The following is a 16,910-nucleotide window of genomic DNA, read 5'->3' on the forward strand; positions in this document are numbered from 1 at the left end:
GTAGAGTGAAGCAAGCCAGGCACAAAGGATAAATATTGTATGATTCTGCTATTATAAACTAAATATAATGAGCAAACTCATGGAGTTAATAGCTATAATATAAGTCACTGCAGGAGAGAAGGTGGTAGAGAATGGAAAGCTAAGGTTTAACCTGTGCAGAATTGGTAAAAAGTTGTTAGTAAATCTTTGGAAGTGAATAGAAATGGTGAAAGCACATCATAGGACTGGTAATTAGGAGTGCTAATATATGGGTATGATAGTGGATTGTTTTATGTTTTTGGGTTTTTTTGGAATAATGAAAATGCTCTAATATTGACTGAAGTGATGAATACACAACTCAGTGATTATACTAAATGCTGTTGATTATATACTTCACATAAATTACATGATTTGTGAACAACAACAACAAAAAAGGTGGGGTGGGGAAAAAATACACCAAATGTAAGATACAGACGATATTTATATTTAATAGTGATACTTTTTCAAAGCTCTTTCATAATTGGTTAAAAATGTTTCAAAACAATGCAAGGTATTTGTGGTGGGGTGATATATGGGAGCTCTGTATGATGTTATGCTTGTTTTTTAAGTTTACAACTTTTATTACACACTTACTGTTTACGTATGTGTATGAAAGATACACTTCAATTGTTTTTAAAATTTAAAATTTAAAAAATCATTGTACCAGATTATAGAAAGCTCTATAAGAACCAAACAGAAATGTCTTACTTTTCTTCCTACTATTACCCTAACCTGTACTGTACAAAAGAGTTGCTTAACAAATTACTGTAAAATCCTGAAATTTAAATAACTAAGCTTTTCAAATGCCAATCCAGAATAGTACACAACCAGATTCCTTAAGGAGATAGTGGCAATAATTTCAAGAGTTAGGGAGTAAAACTCAAATCCAAGGTTCCTGGGGCTCCTGTCATCATGATTTGACTGTATCTGCTCAACAGTTTACTTGGAAAGGAGCAGGTCTGGGCCCATAGATGACATTTATCAATGGACTCTTTTTGGCATATGGTAGAAATGTGGTCTATGGGAAAAGGCCTTCAGGGAACTTAGAACACTATTCACTTTTAAATACTACAAGACTAAATTATGCTTGATATCATGATGGACCTAATTTTTTTAAGGTATCCCTTAAAGTCATTTTAAACCTGCTTCTAAATTCCACTAGACATCATCAAATCAAGATACAAAAATTTCAAAGTAAAAACTACAAAGGCCTTTAAAGACCTTATCATTTAAAATAAGTGAAATTTCACATACATGTTCAATCAATTTTTGAATAATACAGGAAATGTCTAAATTATAAATTCTGCTTATAAATTGTCCCCCTGGAACTCAAAACACATTCTCCACTGAAACCTGTTTTTCCATAAATCTTTGATGCTAGTGAAGCAACATAATAAACATTTTTATAAATTTAATATAACAGTACAACGAAAAGTTTGCTGCAATACAACCAATTAACAAACAAAATAACCGTAGTTTATTGTCAACACTGGGGCTTGAGAAAAAGCAGATGTAACCCAGACTGAGATGAAACTGTATACACCAAAAACGTCAACCAATTCAATGGTCCATGCAGACACCCACATCCACTCCTACTCTACCTTCCCCAACATCAAGGAAAGGATTTCAAAAACAGAACCCTCAACATTTAGACCTCAAAACTCTGACACCACACTGCCAGGAAAAATTTTGCACTTCTGGTTTAGGTATCTCCTCTATCTTCCTACTCTCCCACTTAAACGATATCAAATGATAGTAAAGGACAAAGCAAAAGGCTCACAGAGGAACCAGTTTAGCATGGAAGACTGGAACAGAAGGATGAAAGACAGCATAACTGAGGTTTCCAGGGACGAAAAAAAGGAACCCAAAGATTTGAAGCATTTGGTGTTTGGAAAATTTATTGACAGGTGTTTGAAGCAGCTGAAAACAATTAGCCATGGTATATAAACAAAGCAAATGAAAACAACAATAATTCCAGGAAAGGGAAGCAGACATGGCTCAACGGATAGAGCGTCTGCCTACCATATGGAGGGTCTAGGGTTCTATACCCAGGGCCTCTTGACCTGTGTGGTGAGCTGGTCCATGCGCAGTGCTGCTGTGCACAAGGAGTGCTGTGCCATGCAGGGGTGTCCCCCATGGAGGGGAGCCCCACGCGCAAGGAGTGTGCCCTGCAAGGAGAGCTGCCCATGTGAAAAAAGTGTAGCCTGCCCAGGAGTGGCACCGCACACATGGAGAGCTGATGCAGCAAGATGATGCAACAAAAAAAAAGAGACACCGTTTCCCAGTGCTACCTGATAATACAAGCAGAGTCAGAAGAACACACAGCGAATGGACAAAGAGAGCAAACAATGGAAGGGGGAAGGGGAGAGAAATAAATACAATAAATCTTTTTAAAATAAATGATTCCAGGAAAAATAAGAGTCATAAAAGAAATGAAACAACCATGCATAGTGCTTGACTAGAGAAAATAACATGTATATTCATACCAACATAAGCACTGATTACTGATTTAAACAAATATTTAATAGTACTGGAAGGACAGGGAGAGTTTAGCCAGAACTAAGACCGAGGTTTTGGTGTAAGAGTCCTAATTCCCAACTACTAAAAAAGAGAAGAGACTGCATGGAACAGCAGAACAAGCACATCATCATTTAGTGACATGGAAAATACTTTCCCCTTAAAGGTTTAAAAGTAGTTCCATGGGAGGCAGCTGGGGAGGGGACTGCTCTTTTACCTTTTTTTTTTTAAGCCCCCCCCTTGTGGCTTTTTGGTGTGTGTGCTGTCTGCTCTCTGTGTCCACTCGCTGTGTGTTCTTCTGTGTCTGTATTTATTTACTTTTTATTTCCCCTTGTCCCTTGCAGCTTGCATGCTGTCTGCTCCCGTGTCCATTTGCTGCACGCTCCTCTGTGTTCTTGTCTCCCTCTTTTGTTGCATCACCTTGCTGAGGGGGCTTTCTGTGGCGCCTGCGGGCCAGGTGGCACTCCACAGCATGCGAGTGAACCTGCCTTCACAAGGAGGCCCGTGGACACGAACCCAGGGCCTCCCATATGGTAAGATGGGAGCCCAACTGATGGAGCCACAACTGCTTCCCTGCTCTTCTTCCTTTTAAGATTTTGCAACTACTAGATGAACAGGGAATTTATTACTTTGAGGAAAACATACATTTAGGAAAGATTCTGAAGAGTTTCTTGGCACATCCAAGGGCATCGGTGGTTAATGTCAATTTGATGTAATTTATTATATCAAATTATACCCTAAAATGTTTAATGTGGAGTCAGAGATAAGGGAGATTGAAAATGAAGGTTAAAGAGGATGTATAAGTATGTATGTGTTAAGAAAAGATGGACAAACTGCCTAAAATGGAATTGACATGGGAGTTAAAAATCCAAGACTTCTGATAACAACAGAAAAGGTCATTCTGCTGGATCTCCCACTGAGGACAAAGAGAAAAGCTGGACAAAATAAAATATCTGCTCAAAGGCAGCAGAGAGCTTACAAGATGATGAACAATTAGCAGACTGAAATCTTGAAGAAGATTGATCAGAGATGAGCCTATAGCTCATTTAGGAATCATCTTAGCTCTTGAAATTAGATTAAGGTCATCTCAGAATTCTAGTGACTCCAGGGACTTGGCAGAGGAGAGAAAAATGGAAGTTTAACATCCCTAAAGGAAGAAAAAAAGGCAGAAAGAAGACAAGACACTAGTTGTGTCAATCAGCTAGTCAGCTCTTCAGTGGTACTAACCTTGGACCCTTTGCCTATTGGCCAGTGTTCATGACAGAGAGAAGCAACTGGCAATTCATAAACATATGCTAACTCAAACATCAGAAAGGAGGGTGCCAACTGTCACTTTCAATTCTATTCCTTAAAAAAAATTCAAATCCAACTTCTTTTTGTTCTAAAAATTATAGGGGTAATTTTTACTTACTTTTCCAAAACCATTTTTCTTATTTGTGACTTATTGTTGCAATTATTACAAGGCCCAAAATGGGCAGCATTAAGGGGATGCCACTCAGGGATGACGTTGGTGAACGTGACCAGATTCTTAACACACCTGTAAGAAAAGGCACAATTTAAAATTCACTTTGTTATATGAGCTGATATTTACACCAACGTCTAAAATGAAAGACTGCTTCCCTCCACTTGTTTGTTCATACTTCCGGACCCCGCCAAAGCACATAAATACGGCAATGGCCTTCCTTGACCTGGGGAAGAGGCTCCCTGTGACGATGCTCCACGTCTGTGATCTGCAGTTTTCCAGCCATGAGATGAAGAAAGCGTTATTCTAAAGCAAGGTTTCTTTTAAGACCCACTAGCTTGCTTGTAATCTAGTTTATTAATAACTTCTTAAAGTTTTTAAAACTTTCAAGTTTTTAAAGTGGAATCAACCAGAAGGCATGGGTTTCAGGGAAATAATTTTCCAGCACTTCTCATGTAAATTCAAATTTTAAGATTCCTTTTGTGGAATAAAGAGGCTCTTTGCTATTTCTGAGTGGCAAAAATTATCTCCCCCTCCCCATGTTTTTAGTACTTCCTGTTTTCCCCAATTTAATTTCAGCAGCTACAATCAGATGGAAGAAAGCACAAAGAGCTATTCTCTCTCGTCTGTAGGGGCAATCTTAGAAACAGACATTAACTGCTCCAGGCCTGTCAAACAGACGCACCCATCGACATCTTGCACTGGACAGTTCTCTGCCATCCTACGCATCACAGGATGCTGAACAGCACCCCTGGCCTCAACCCACTAAGTACCACCAGCACCCCTAGCTGTGACAACCCAAATCCCCAAACACCGCCAGGGCAAGGGGAGAAGGGGCGAAACGCCCACCCCTAGCTGAGAACTACTGTTCTTAGGCTTTCCAAATATATTAAGAGCTCACTCCTTACTCAAGTACTGCATAATCTGGCTAGCCATTACTGAAAACCAAAACCAAAACCAAAAGGGGGCATTTTCAATGATATAACCAGAGAATGCATTCAAACCTAATTTTCCTGATTCTTAAAAAAAAAAAAAAAAAAAAAAAAGCAGAACATCAGCCGTAAAACAATTTTTCCCCACAGGTTACCCAAGTTCTAAATTTGCACTTTAATCTGAATACTTGATAAGAATCATCTAATAAGACCTTTAGAAACTGTCTCTGCACCACAGCTGCATTAATTTCAATTTTAAAAACCTTTAAAAAAACAAAGCAATTACATATTACCTAAGAGACACTAGCTTCTCTTTAAAACAATAACAGATAATGATAAGATAAGCACTGGCCATTAAAAACAGACCAGTTCATAGGGAAGCTGACATTTTAAAAGCAAAGCAACATAAAGCTTTCAATAAATGCACTGACTGTATTTCTGCTAAACTCTCGATTCTCAAAGACAATTAAGTCACGGGTCCTATTTTCTAATTTATAAAGGAACTTTGTCTCGGCAAAAATATGCTGATGCTCCAGAGAACAGCTACCACCACTGCGAGCAAGGCCTGTGCTGCGCGCTCCTGTCACTGCCGTTAAGACCACTTACAGACAAGGAGCCAGGTCACAGAGAGCACCACAGGGGGCAGACGGCAGGCTGGGACTTAATCCCGGAGTCTGCTTCTGAGACCATGCTTTCAACTGCCTCCAGAAGATACTTTCTACAGCAAATGCCATTCAACTGGCACTCAAAAGAGCAGCAGAAAAGCAAATTAATTTGCTCGATAGTCCTCCCTCAGATTAAGTGAAAATAAGCTTTAAGCCATGGCAAATTAAAACATCTTTAAAGAGATGCCACTTCATTTTAGCTTTCCCTCTTCTATTTTTGGAAAGAACAAAAAAGAAACCAAAGTGGCTGGTGGCTTCTTTCCTCGAGAGCCTCCCAAAATGCACTTATCATCTTGTATTCAACGATAACTAAAAGCAGCCAAGAGATCAAATTCATCCACTGGCTCTCTATTATGTGTTTCCATGTGATTTCCCTAGCTGGTCTGGATTCTGCCAGGATAAGGATTATTTCCAGTGCTGAGGCGAGTCCAGGCAAAAAAACACTCTCAATGAAAGGCTGGTGAACAACTACAATGAGGGTTCTAGAAAAGCTAGAGCTAAGCAGATTTTAATCACCAAACTCATTGACATTACTTAAAAATCCAGGTGAGCAAGAAGTCTCAGAGGCCAGAGGAACTTCAGTTTGAATCCTTGATGCCCTTGCGCCACTTACTCCCAGGGGGCCATGGGCAATCTATTTAACCCTTTCAAGCTTCACTGTCTATGTCTGTCAAATGAGGATTCTACCGTCTGCTCACTGAATTCCTGTAAGAAGAAAACCAGGTAATTTATGTATAGATCAATGCTAGAAGACCTGGAAATAGGATATGTCTTCATACTAATTCACTTGTTTATACAAAATTATCTGCTTCCACATAATCAGGTATGAGTGAAATTCTTATCTGTGCCCTGTTCTAATACTTTGGGAACTAACTGGTTAAAAAACAAGACAAAAACAAACAAAACAAAAAAGCCCACAAATGTTTCTGGCTCTGTTGCTTGCATTCCCTAGAGCATTCTCCCAAACTCGACTCTCCCTGACTGCCCCAAATTACCTAAAAATAATCTCATATTGACAATGAATAACTAACTATATTTTTCTCTCACAATTTCATTGAACAATTTTGAGAGACTCCAGGTCTTCTAACTTACCCTTAGGTGAGTTTAAGGAGTGAGGAAAAGATTTATCTCTATTGCAATAATTTGAATAAACGACCAACAGAGCCAGTTTGCTAATTTTTAAAAATCCCAACCAGCAACTTTCTCTGATATGGACAGAGAGGGCCACACAGCTGATGCAAATCACCACCCTGACCCCTCTTGTAAACCTAATTCCTCCAATCACATGGCTGGTTTATGAAAGCAAAAGCAAACTGCATCCTCTTTCTTCACTCCATTTCCTCCCCAATGCCAACCTTGGCCATGTACATTGATCGATCTTGACCATCCTAATCGTCACCTAGGAGCGTTGGTAAGGGACGGAGAAAGTACGGCTAAGGCAGTGCACACCCAGAAGGATCTGGTGGTGACTGGTCCTTCACGGGACCAAGGGAAGGGATGGGAAATGCAAGTTACCTCTGAGAAACAGCTGCCAGACTCTAGGAGCCTAAAATCAGTTTCCAAGATGTTAAAAACCTAAAACAAACCAATGAAAACACCCTTATCTCAAAACAATAAGTCTAATACAGCAGAGTTCCAAGGAATTCTGAGAGGTGCTCTTACTCAGCAGGGAATCCAGTGAATGGGGTGAGGGAGTACTATTTTTCCCATTTGTTCCCACTTTCCACTAAAGGATTTTTTCAGAAAACTCCTACTCACAATCTATCATACTAGGGGGTTTTGACCCTTTCGGTTTAAAGCAGCAAGCAGACTGCTGTATCTGGTGCTAAAACCTGTCTTTTTTAATATGCCTCTCCTAGTGGCAGACAGATTTCAAGACATGGTAAGAAATTTTGTCAAGGGAGAAGGAATCAGGGAGGATGCAGTACTCCAGGCTGAAGTAAATTTTATTCAAATGTTATTACTCTGAACCATTTTCAAGAGAATGAATCATTTTTGAGAAACAGAAAACTAACCTGTTTTGATACTTGTGTCCACATAGTGAACATTCGAAGTTCCAAGAAAAAGAATACATGAAGAGCTTTTCAATGGGAGGTTCTATTTTTAAAAGCAGAGGAAATGCAAACACAGGACTTTCCATATCTCCTTCAAAAAGAAAAGCAAGAAATTATTACTCATAATTAACTACTGAAAAACAGCGAGATTATAAAGGTTATTTTTTTCCCACTATTCTCCTGGAATAAGTCATTCTCAGTTGGGGAAGAAGTTTTTAAAGCACTTTTCTAAAATGCCCAGCACAAAGATTTAATTACTACCCCAGTCTCTAGCTTTCATTTTTCTTGGTGGACATTTATGAAAATTTAAGACAAAAGACACAAAAGACCCATACTGTTTTCTCAGGGGATAAAAAAAAAATTCCTCCCATCTATAATAGCCCTTGAGCATATTAAAACAAAATTATGTAAACAGTTGATACTAAAAATAATATAACTGGCCAAATACTGTAGACTAATCTCAGAGTTGGATGAAACATTAAAACACCTTTTCTACACCATTTTTCTAGTTCTACATGAGAAGACACAACACATAGGGTCAGAGGACCACCCTGGATCTCCTGATCCTTTACTCTTCTCAATCTTTTACTCCAGTCCTTTCCTTTAACAAGGAAACCTCAACATTGTTAAGTAAGATTAAAGAAGATCTGAATTTTGTTGTCATTAAAATGAAACAAAAACTCAACCAGGAATGTTGGTTTCCAGTTCTGAGATCTTGCAAGTGAAATAGGAGTAGGAGTCACATTCTCCTCTTATGTTCATTCATTCTTCAACTGGTTTCTCCTTTCTACCTTCAGGACACCTAAGAAGTTGCCTTACTGATTTGGCCTACAGGGAATCTGAGCCCCTCCACCAGGACAGGGTATACTTCCATGGTCCAGTTCTCCCCTAGGCTGGAACTGTATCTGCCCAGAGCCTCACCAGGAGGAGTCACCTTGGAAGCACCAAAAGGAAGAAAAGCAGGCAATATTGCCTAAGTGTAGTCTATAAACATCAAGAGTCACAACAACTATTTTAATAGTCACCTTTGTCTTATGGTCCCACTGCTATTTTTGAACAAAAACATAAAATTAAAACAAAATCTTTTTATAAACAGAAATAAATACAAACCAATCTCCTAAAAGTAAAAACATGCAACACCCTAATGCTGTCTGAACAGTGCATAAGTTTTGTAATTTGTCAGCCTTCAAATGCTAATTCTATTATTACTAAATATTTTTGAAAAAGCAAATAATGTACAGTTCAAATGGCAACATAAAATCTTCAGGTCTAAAGTACAAAAAAAATTCTCATCAAATCAAAAGATCATGAAAAGCTCTAAAACACTGTTAAACCCAGGGCCTCCTGATCTGGTGGTGAGCTGGCCCATGCGCAGTGCTGATGCGCCCAAGGAGTGCCGTGCCATGCAGGGGTGTCCCCTGCACAGGGGAGCCCCATGCGCAAGGAGTGTGCCCCATGAGAGCTGCCCCATGCAAAAAAAGTATAGCCTGCCCAGGAGTGGTGCCACACACACAAAGAACTGACACAGCAAGATGACACAACAAAAGAGACACAGATTCCTGGTGCCACTGACAAGAATGCAAGTGGACAGAAGAACACACAGTGAATGGACACAGAGAGCACACAATGGGGAGGAGAGAAGGGGAGAGAAATAAATAAAAAAATAAATCTTAAAAAAAAAAAAAGTAAATAAATTATATGATTATAGATCATTTATTGCTCTTTGATTGATATAATTATATTTCCTTTGATGCAGCACTCGGATCACAAATTTCATTGGTATTAAGTATAAAGTATCTACTAGAAAATATATAATACTAACACCTATCCCAATTTTTAATATTCTGCCTAATTAGCTAAGTGGTTTCTTTGCCTCTACTATCTTAATTCTTAATCCCCACTCTCCACCCAGATGCAAAGGCTCTTTTTTTTTTTTAAATAAGATATTTTTGGGTGTTATTTCCTTGTTCTATATTTGCGCAGAAATTTTAAACTTTACTGTAGTCAAATATACACATCTTTTAACTTATGTTTCTTATTGAAGAAATTCTTCCCTATCCTTAAGTCATAAAGATATTCACCTATTATTTTCTTCCAAATGTTCTACAACTCAGCTTTTCACATTTAGGTCTCCATTTCAATGTTTCTTTCTGATCACGGTATGAAGTAGGGTTCCAATTTTTCCTCCTGTGTCAATAACCAACTGTCCCAGTGCCATTTACAGGAAAGCCACTTCTTTCTCTGAATCCCCACCTCTGTCACAGTATAAGAAACCAAAGAGGTAGGATTCTGCTCTGTCCATTCTGATCTACTGGTCTCCCACACCAGTATACAATACTGAAAAGATAACTTCCTTTTTAGACTTATATAAATAAATCCGTAACATTAGCTTTTAGTATCTTTTTTTTTTAAGGGAGATAAACATTTGAGGGGACGAACACCAAATTGAAGTAGTTACCTCTGTAAGGAGGTAAGGAAGAATTAGAGAAGGGTACAAAGGGGGCATCAGTTGTATTTGTAATGTTATATTTTTTAAACTGTGGAAAGGGAGAGGAAAGAGGATAGTTTATGAGATATTTAAAAAACAATAATCAAAACGATTCAGGTTGATCTTATAAATATAACCAACATTCAGAGTCAATATAGATTGTAATTCTCTATCTTTAGTGCTTAAAATACATGTTAATACTCAAAATAATGATGCACACACTGTAAAATTTTAAAATGTTCTTTGAAGCAAAGATTATATTTCGTTAGTAAGAATGAAAACTTTAACATGGCAGCTACTGATGACTATTTAATAGGTAGTACAAAGAGAGAAGAACTGTATAGGAAAAACCGTAAGCCTGCCCCATCGTTACACTCATTCAAGATAATAATTTTAAAAAATCTCTTTTCTATTGTATAGAAAATCAGTCCCAAGATGGAGTTGGAGCATGATGCACCTTGTTCCAAATATAATCATGATGGAGAGCTATGTGGAGATGCCTCCAACTGGGGAAGAAACTACTCTTGACCTCAACTGGGAACTGAACAAGTAACCCTAAATAAAACATGTCAGGTCACGCTTGGAGGGAAATACTTCCAAAAGGCAATGTGCAAACCTCTCAGTTTCTACTCCAGGGATTTTACAAAAAAGGCTCCAGATCAGTGGATACCAGGAGCTGGGGGTGGGGGAAGGTGACTGGCTACAAAGAAGCCTGAGGAAAACGTTTACGGTTACAGATCTGCCCCATATCTTGACTGTGGTGGTGGTTACACACAGGTACATGTTAGTACAAATTTGCAGAGCTGGACACTTAAAAGGGTGCATTTTACTATATGTAAATGCTCCACTTTTTAAAAAAAAGAAAAATGCATTCATCCCATCTTCCTATCTAAGATAATTTAGAACAGCCCTTTAGATCTAGAGAAGGCAATGCCAGAGAGTTGGCATATAGAACATCGTAAGAACAGAGTAAACATATACATGCAGGAGTCAGTGAAACAACGTGGAAAAACTAAAGAGCAAAACCATGGGACAAAAAAAAAATAGGTCGAAAGCTGTCTTTGTGGATAAAAGACACTGCTTCCATATACCCTATCAGGGCCTGATGAAAACAAAACCACCTTTTGAGAGAAAAACTTAAAGGCATTGATGTTTTACATAATATGGATAACATATTAATAGGGAATAATATACATTCTATAAACAAAAGAACAACAACAAAAAATGACCAACAGCTACTTTTACAATACTAAAAGTAGATGGCAGGAAGCAGACTTGGCCCAATGGATAGGGCGTCCACCTACCACATGGGAGGTTCGCAGTTCAAACCCTGGATCTCCTTGACCCATGTGGAGCTGGCCCATGCGCAGTGCTGATGCACGCAAGGAGTGCCCTGCCATGCAGGGGTGTCCCCTGCATAGAGGAGCCCCACGTGCAAGGAGCGCGCCCCATAAGAAGAGCCACCCAGCGCGAAATAAAGTGCAGCCTGCCCAAGAATGGCACCGCCCACACAGAGAGCTGACACAATAAGATGATGCAACAAAAAAAAACACAGATTCCTGGTGCCACTGATAAGGATAGAAGTGGTCACAGAAGAACACCCAGTGAGTGCACACAGAAAGCAGACAACTGGGGAGGTGAGGGGCAAGGGGAGAGAAATTTTTAAAAATAAATAAATCTTAAAAAAAAAAAAAAAAAAAGTAGATGGAAAGACATGAAGAATCTAGCTCCTTTACTCTACTCTATTCCTAGAGGCCAAGAGTCAATTCAGAGGATAAAGCAGGTCCCATCCTTGTGCCCTTTTTAAAGGTAAAGGACATCAGTATATCTCTCCTCATGTCCAAATGACCAAAATTGTACCACATGCCCATTTCTCAACCAAGCACAGGCAAGGGAGGCAAAATTACAATGGCTGCTTTAGACCAGAGACTGCCAACTCTGTCCACAGATGCGAATCTCACAGAAGTTTCTAAAAATTGCTGCTATCTGAGCCTTACCCCCAAGATTCTGATGTAATTAATCTGGTATGGCCCCCATGCACATATTTACTTTAAATTCCCTAGGAGCTTTTAAAAACACAGTCAAGGTCAAAAGTGCTGGCTTCGTCTATGGCAGGGGGAGAAATGTGTTGGAGAAGCCGTCACCGGTGTATCCCTAAGCACTCGCCTGATTCTGAGAAATATGCCTGCCCTCAGGGGTGGACCACCGGTCTGCATCCTGATGTGGAACAGCCCACCCACCCACGATTCAGCCACTAGAAGACCCTGAAGCCAACCCACCCAGATTCTCTTGGCAACAATCTGATCATCCAAAGTAATATTACAGGATTATATTCCCTTCGTCTATAAGTATTTCTTTACACTTGAAGAAACTGCATTAAATTATACAAATTACTTACCTAATGTGCATCTAAGCTGGGGATGAAGCCTAATGAAAATTTCATCTCGGACTTCATTCAGGCAGTTCTCTATCTTTGCAAATATTTCTGAAGTAGGTTTTTTACAATCTCCATCTTAAAATAAAAGATAGATTATCAATTTCTCATCGATCTATCCCTTTCCAAATGAAGACCACCAGAATTAAAGTTCACCACTGTCAGTACATTTTGCAAACAAAGATACAATATTTCTTGAATTCCTCCTCCTCTCCCTGTGGTATACCAGGTATTCCCTCATTACTTGTTATCAGGTCCATATCTTTAATATTTATTGCCTGGCCGAAGCCATTCTGCCTGGGAAAAAAATCTCAGAAGTGTAACTCCTTCCTATCCATACAATTATAGGCCTATCAAAATAGCTCTTCTTCCAGATATTTTGCCTATTTCTGATATCTGATGCTATCTCTTAACAAGCAATTATTAATTATGCTGGAGACATCTATTTATTCTACTTTGCACACATTTTATTGAATTCAGCTCAGTTATAGGAACAGGTAAATTTGTAAAGATTCTTAATTAAGCTATATTCCTTTCTCTAACATCAGATATATATTTCCCCCTCCTATGTCATTTTCTGGAGGAAATGGAAGTCTTTGATGACATATTGTATATACAAGTCTACACCCTGCTATTTTCACATAAATGTGCTCATTTGAGTTTGCTAACAATAATGTATCAATATTTTTCATCAACTGTAACAAAGGAACCACACTAACAAATGAGGGTTCAACAGGGAACCCTTTAGGTGTGGGTAGATGGGAGGGCATGGGAACTCTGTGCTTCCTATGTAATTTTTCTGTAATCCTAAAACTGCTCTAACAATAAAATGTATTATGTAAAAAAAAAACAGACTACCTAGTACATCGGACTGAACCACTGTTTTAAAGCAACCATTCTCCTGGTGCTGGACATTTGGTTGTTTCTTTTTCTCACTTTTACGAATACCATTGTGATAACCTTCGCACATCTCTGTCCATGTTTTTGATGATTTCTGTAGGGAAAAGTCCTCAAAATGGAATTACTATGACAGGAAACTATGTAAGAATAAAAGAAAATTGTTTTGGATAAAGCTTCTACATGCCATCTGCCTCTAGTTATTCTTAAACTGCAAATGGATCTTTTCCCTGAAATCTTTAATAAATAGTTAATGCAGGGAAGCGGTTGTGGCTCAATTGATAGAGCATCCATATGGAGGGTACAGGGTTCAATACCCAGGGCCTCCTCACCCATGTGGTGAGCTGGCCCACACGCAGTGCTGCTGCACGCAAGGAGCGCTGTGCCACGCAGGGGTGTCCCCGGCGTAGGGGAGCCCCACATGCAAGGATGCACTCCACAAGGAGACCTGCCCCATGTGAAAAGAGCACAGCCCGCCCAGGAGTGGCACTTCACACACAGAGAGCTGACGCAGCAAGATGATGCAACAAAAAAGAGATACAGTTTCCCAGTGCCACTGATAAGAATGCAAGTGGACACAGAAGTACACACAGCAAATGGACACAGAGAGCAAAAACTGGGGGAGGGGGTTAGTGAGGGGAAGGGGAGAGAAATAAATTTAAAAATAAAAAAATAAAAAAATAGTTAATGCAGCCTTATCACACTATGCTTAAATGTTCCATTAATGAAAATACCAGTAATATGCAATATGTATGTCAAGTCTGTCAAAAACTATCTATACAAATAAGATAGGGAAAAACATATACCAAGTTACTTCAATACTTCAAAGAAGTTAAAAAATGGTAGGGATTCTTGCTCTAGCAGATGGCAAGACTTTAACAGCCATAATAATTAAAATAATATGATACTGGAGCATTTATCAACAAAGTGACCAATGGAACAAAACTGAGAGTTAAGAAATATCAGAACAGGGAAGCAGATGTAGCTCCAATTGGTTGAGTGCCTGCTTCTATGTACAAAGTTCAATTCCTGGTGCCTCCAAAACAAGAGCTGAACTGACATATGGAATGCTGATACACGCAAGATCAATTGAGAAAGACTTATCAAAATGTGGAGCTAGAAAAACTGGCTATGGGGGGAGGAAGGAATTGGATCCTTACCTCACACCATACCTAAAAATTAACTCTAGCTAAATTAAGAATTTCAATGTCAAAAGCAAAACTTTATGATTTTCCAGTGAAAATATAGCTGAATGGCATTCTGACCTTGGAAAAAGTAAAAATTTCTTTTAAAAGCCACAACACTACAAAACTACCAAAGGCAAAAATCAACATCTGTACTCAAAAGATATCTCAAAGTAAAAACACAAGTCACAAATTAGAAGATTAAATGACAACCTACCATAAAAATAGCAAGAAAGATATAGGAAAACTCATACAAATCAATAACATGACAATCAACAGAAAAGAGATAAGACACAAAGAAAAATTTCACAGAAGAGGGAACATATAGTCAACATACAAATGAAGAACCATTCAACTTCTTTAAGATCTGGGAAAGGCAAATTCAATATGACAGACCATTTTATACCATTCAAATAGCAAAAATCTCAAAGTATGAAAATAACACAAGGGAGAGCACATGGAAAGGAAGTAGCCTTATACACTGGTAATGGGAGTTATTAACTGGTACAAACCTTTGGAAAACAATTTGCCCTGTAATTCCGGACTCAGAGCATATGCTTTGATGATTCCATTCCTATGTCATATCCAAGGGAAACTCTTAAACTCGTGACTCAAGAGACACCGAAGAAAGTTCAAAGCAGCAGGATTTTAAGGACAAAAAACAAGCCAACTGTCCACTGACAGTTAAATCAGCAAATATACTGATACATAATGAAAGTATTAGAGAATGAAAATTAATGTACCACAACTACAAGCAGTTTCACAGAATTGTTATTGGGAAATGTTTTTAATTTTTCTCAGATTGGGAAGAAGGTTCATGGGCATCCTATTTTATAGAAATATAAGCGAAAACAAAGACTATATCGTAATTGTAAAGATTTACCTTTGGTTTTTGGGTTTATGAGTGGTTGTTATTTTCCTCTTTATTCTGCTTTTCGGTAGTTTCAAACCTTAAAATTTTATTTGATGAACTCTACGGACCACCATTACCCTAACAGCCTAAGCTATAACCACACCCTCTTTCCTCTTTCCTCTTAAGTTTTTAAAAAAGACTGCCTTTTCGACAGTCGTGATAATGTAACCTGGTGTTATCTCAAGCTCCCTGGTGTTGGTCCCTGGGCTTCTTGCTCCCAGGTCTCTGCATAAAAGAGAAGCTACCGAGGAATCTCTTCCACATACCGTGAAGAAAAAGCTCAAGATTAACATCTTTTAAAATTATGGAGACATAAAATATTAGTACCAACCTTTAACTCCATCCAATCGATTCGTGCACAGAAGCCCATTTGCTTGATTATATTTTGTAAACAATTGCCAGAATACAGATACCTCTGTAGAGCACAGCTTAGTCACAGTATTTTTTAACCCTTCCAAGTGCACCAGTGCTGAGAGGATACAGTCCAACCAACAGAGAGCATAAGCGTTTTTCCACTGTACATATACCATCTGGCCAAATGAAGGACATTTGCTTTCCAATGGCATTTCCAATTCAGATGTGCATCCTTCATTTTGAGGGGAAGTCCCCCTGGTTCCAGAGACATTAACTGGAGCAGGATCTTCAGCAGCCAAGTCAACCGTGTCAGCTTCCAAACTCTCATTCTGCTCCAAGGAATCAGTTGTCCTAACTGGATTCTGTTGATCATTTTGCAGTAAATCAGGTAATTTTGTTGAGGTTTCAACATATGCTCCTCCACTATGTTTGCGGTTCAAAGTTTGTTCATCAACAATATGATTTTTAGTCTTTTTGGAATTTGCTAAAAGAGGTGAATCTTTATAGCTGGTTTCCAAGATCTTTCTTTTCTGAGCCTTATTTGGAGTGTTAGAATTTTCCAAATCAGGAGAAATTAAGACATTAAGTGATTTAAAGCCCAATGGATAGATGCACTAGAAAGGAAAAATAAATAAAAAGATAAAAACTACAAAACTCCAAGCAAGCTTTAAGTTTTACATTAGAGTTTCTATGTCATGAAAAATACTTAAAAATTTTAGCAGTAATGAATCTAAATTTGAAGGAACTAGGGTGAAACAACCATTTTAAATAAAAATTCCAGCTCCCAAAAGATTAATTTTTCCTAGTTAATTTGACAAATCAAAGATTTAATCTGAGTCACTCTAGGCTAAGTGAACAAGGAAATCATAAATATTTTTGCTTTAATAAAAAATTTCATGTCAAGCAAGTTAAAAAAAATTAGAGCCACTTAGAGAAATACTCTATGATTAGTGTGTTACTCTCTTTTGGTACAATACACTGCATAACATTAA

General features: G+C 38.4%; 1 protein-coding gene across 2 annotated transcripts in view; it reads right to left on the reverse strand.

Annotated features, from left to right (window-relative positions):
* The window catches only part of USPL1 (ubiquitin specific peptidase like 1), a 39,706-nt gene that overhangs the window by 12,121 nt on the left and 10,675 nt on the right, over positions 1–16,910 (reverse strand). For both annotated transcript variants that reach the window (XM_023584774.2, XM_058277000.2), the window contains 4 exons: positions 15,896–16,532; positions 12,535–12,648; positions 7,610–7,739; positions 3,947–4,072 (listed from right to left, as the gene is read on the reverse strand). In XM_023584774.2, coding sequence (XP_023440542.2) covers positions 3,947–4,072; positions 7,610–7,739; positions 12,535–12,648; positions 15,896–16,130 — 605 coding nt within the window. In that variant the 5' untranslated portion in view covers positions 16,131–16,532. The remainder of the gene's footprint in view (positions 1–3,946; positions 4,073–7,609; positions 7,740–12,534; positions 12,649–15,895; positions 16,533–16,910) is intronic.

This window comes from Dasypus novemcinctus, chromosome 15 (assembly GCF_030445035.2).
Source record: "Dasypus novemcinctus isolate mDasNov1 chromosome 15, mDasNov1.1.hap2, whole genome shotgun sequence".
In the NCBI taxonomy this organism is placed as follows: domain Eukaryota; kingdom Metazoa; phylum Chordata; class Mammalia; order Cingulata; family Dasypodidae; genus Dasypus; species Dasypus novemcinctus.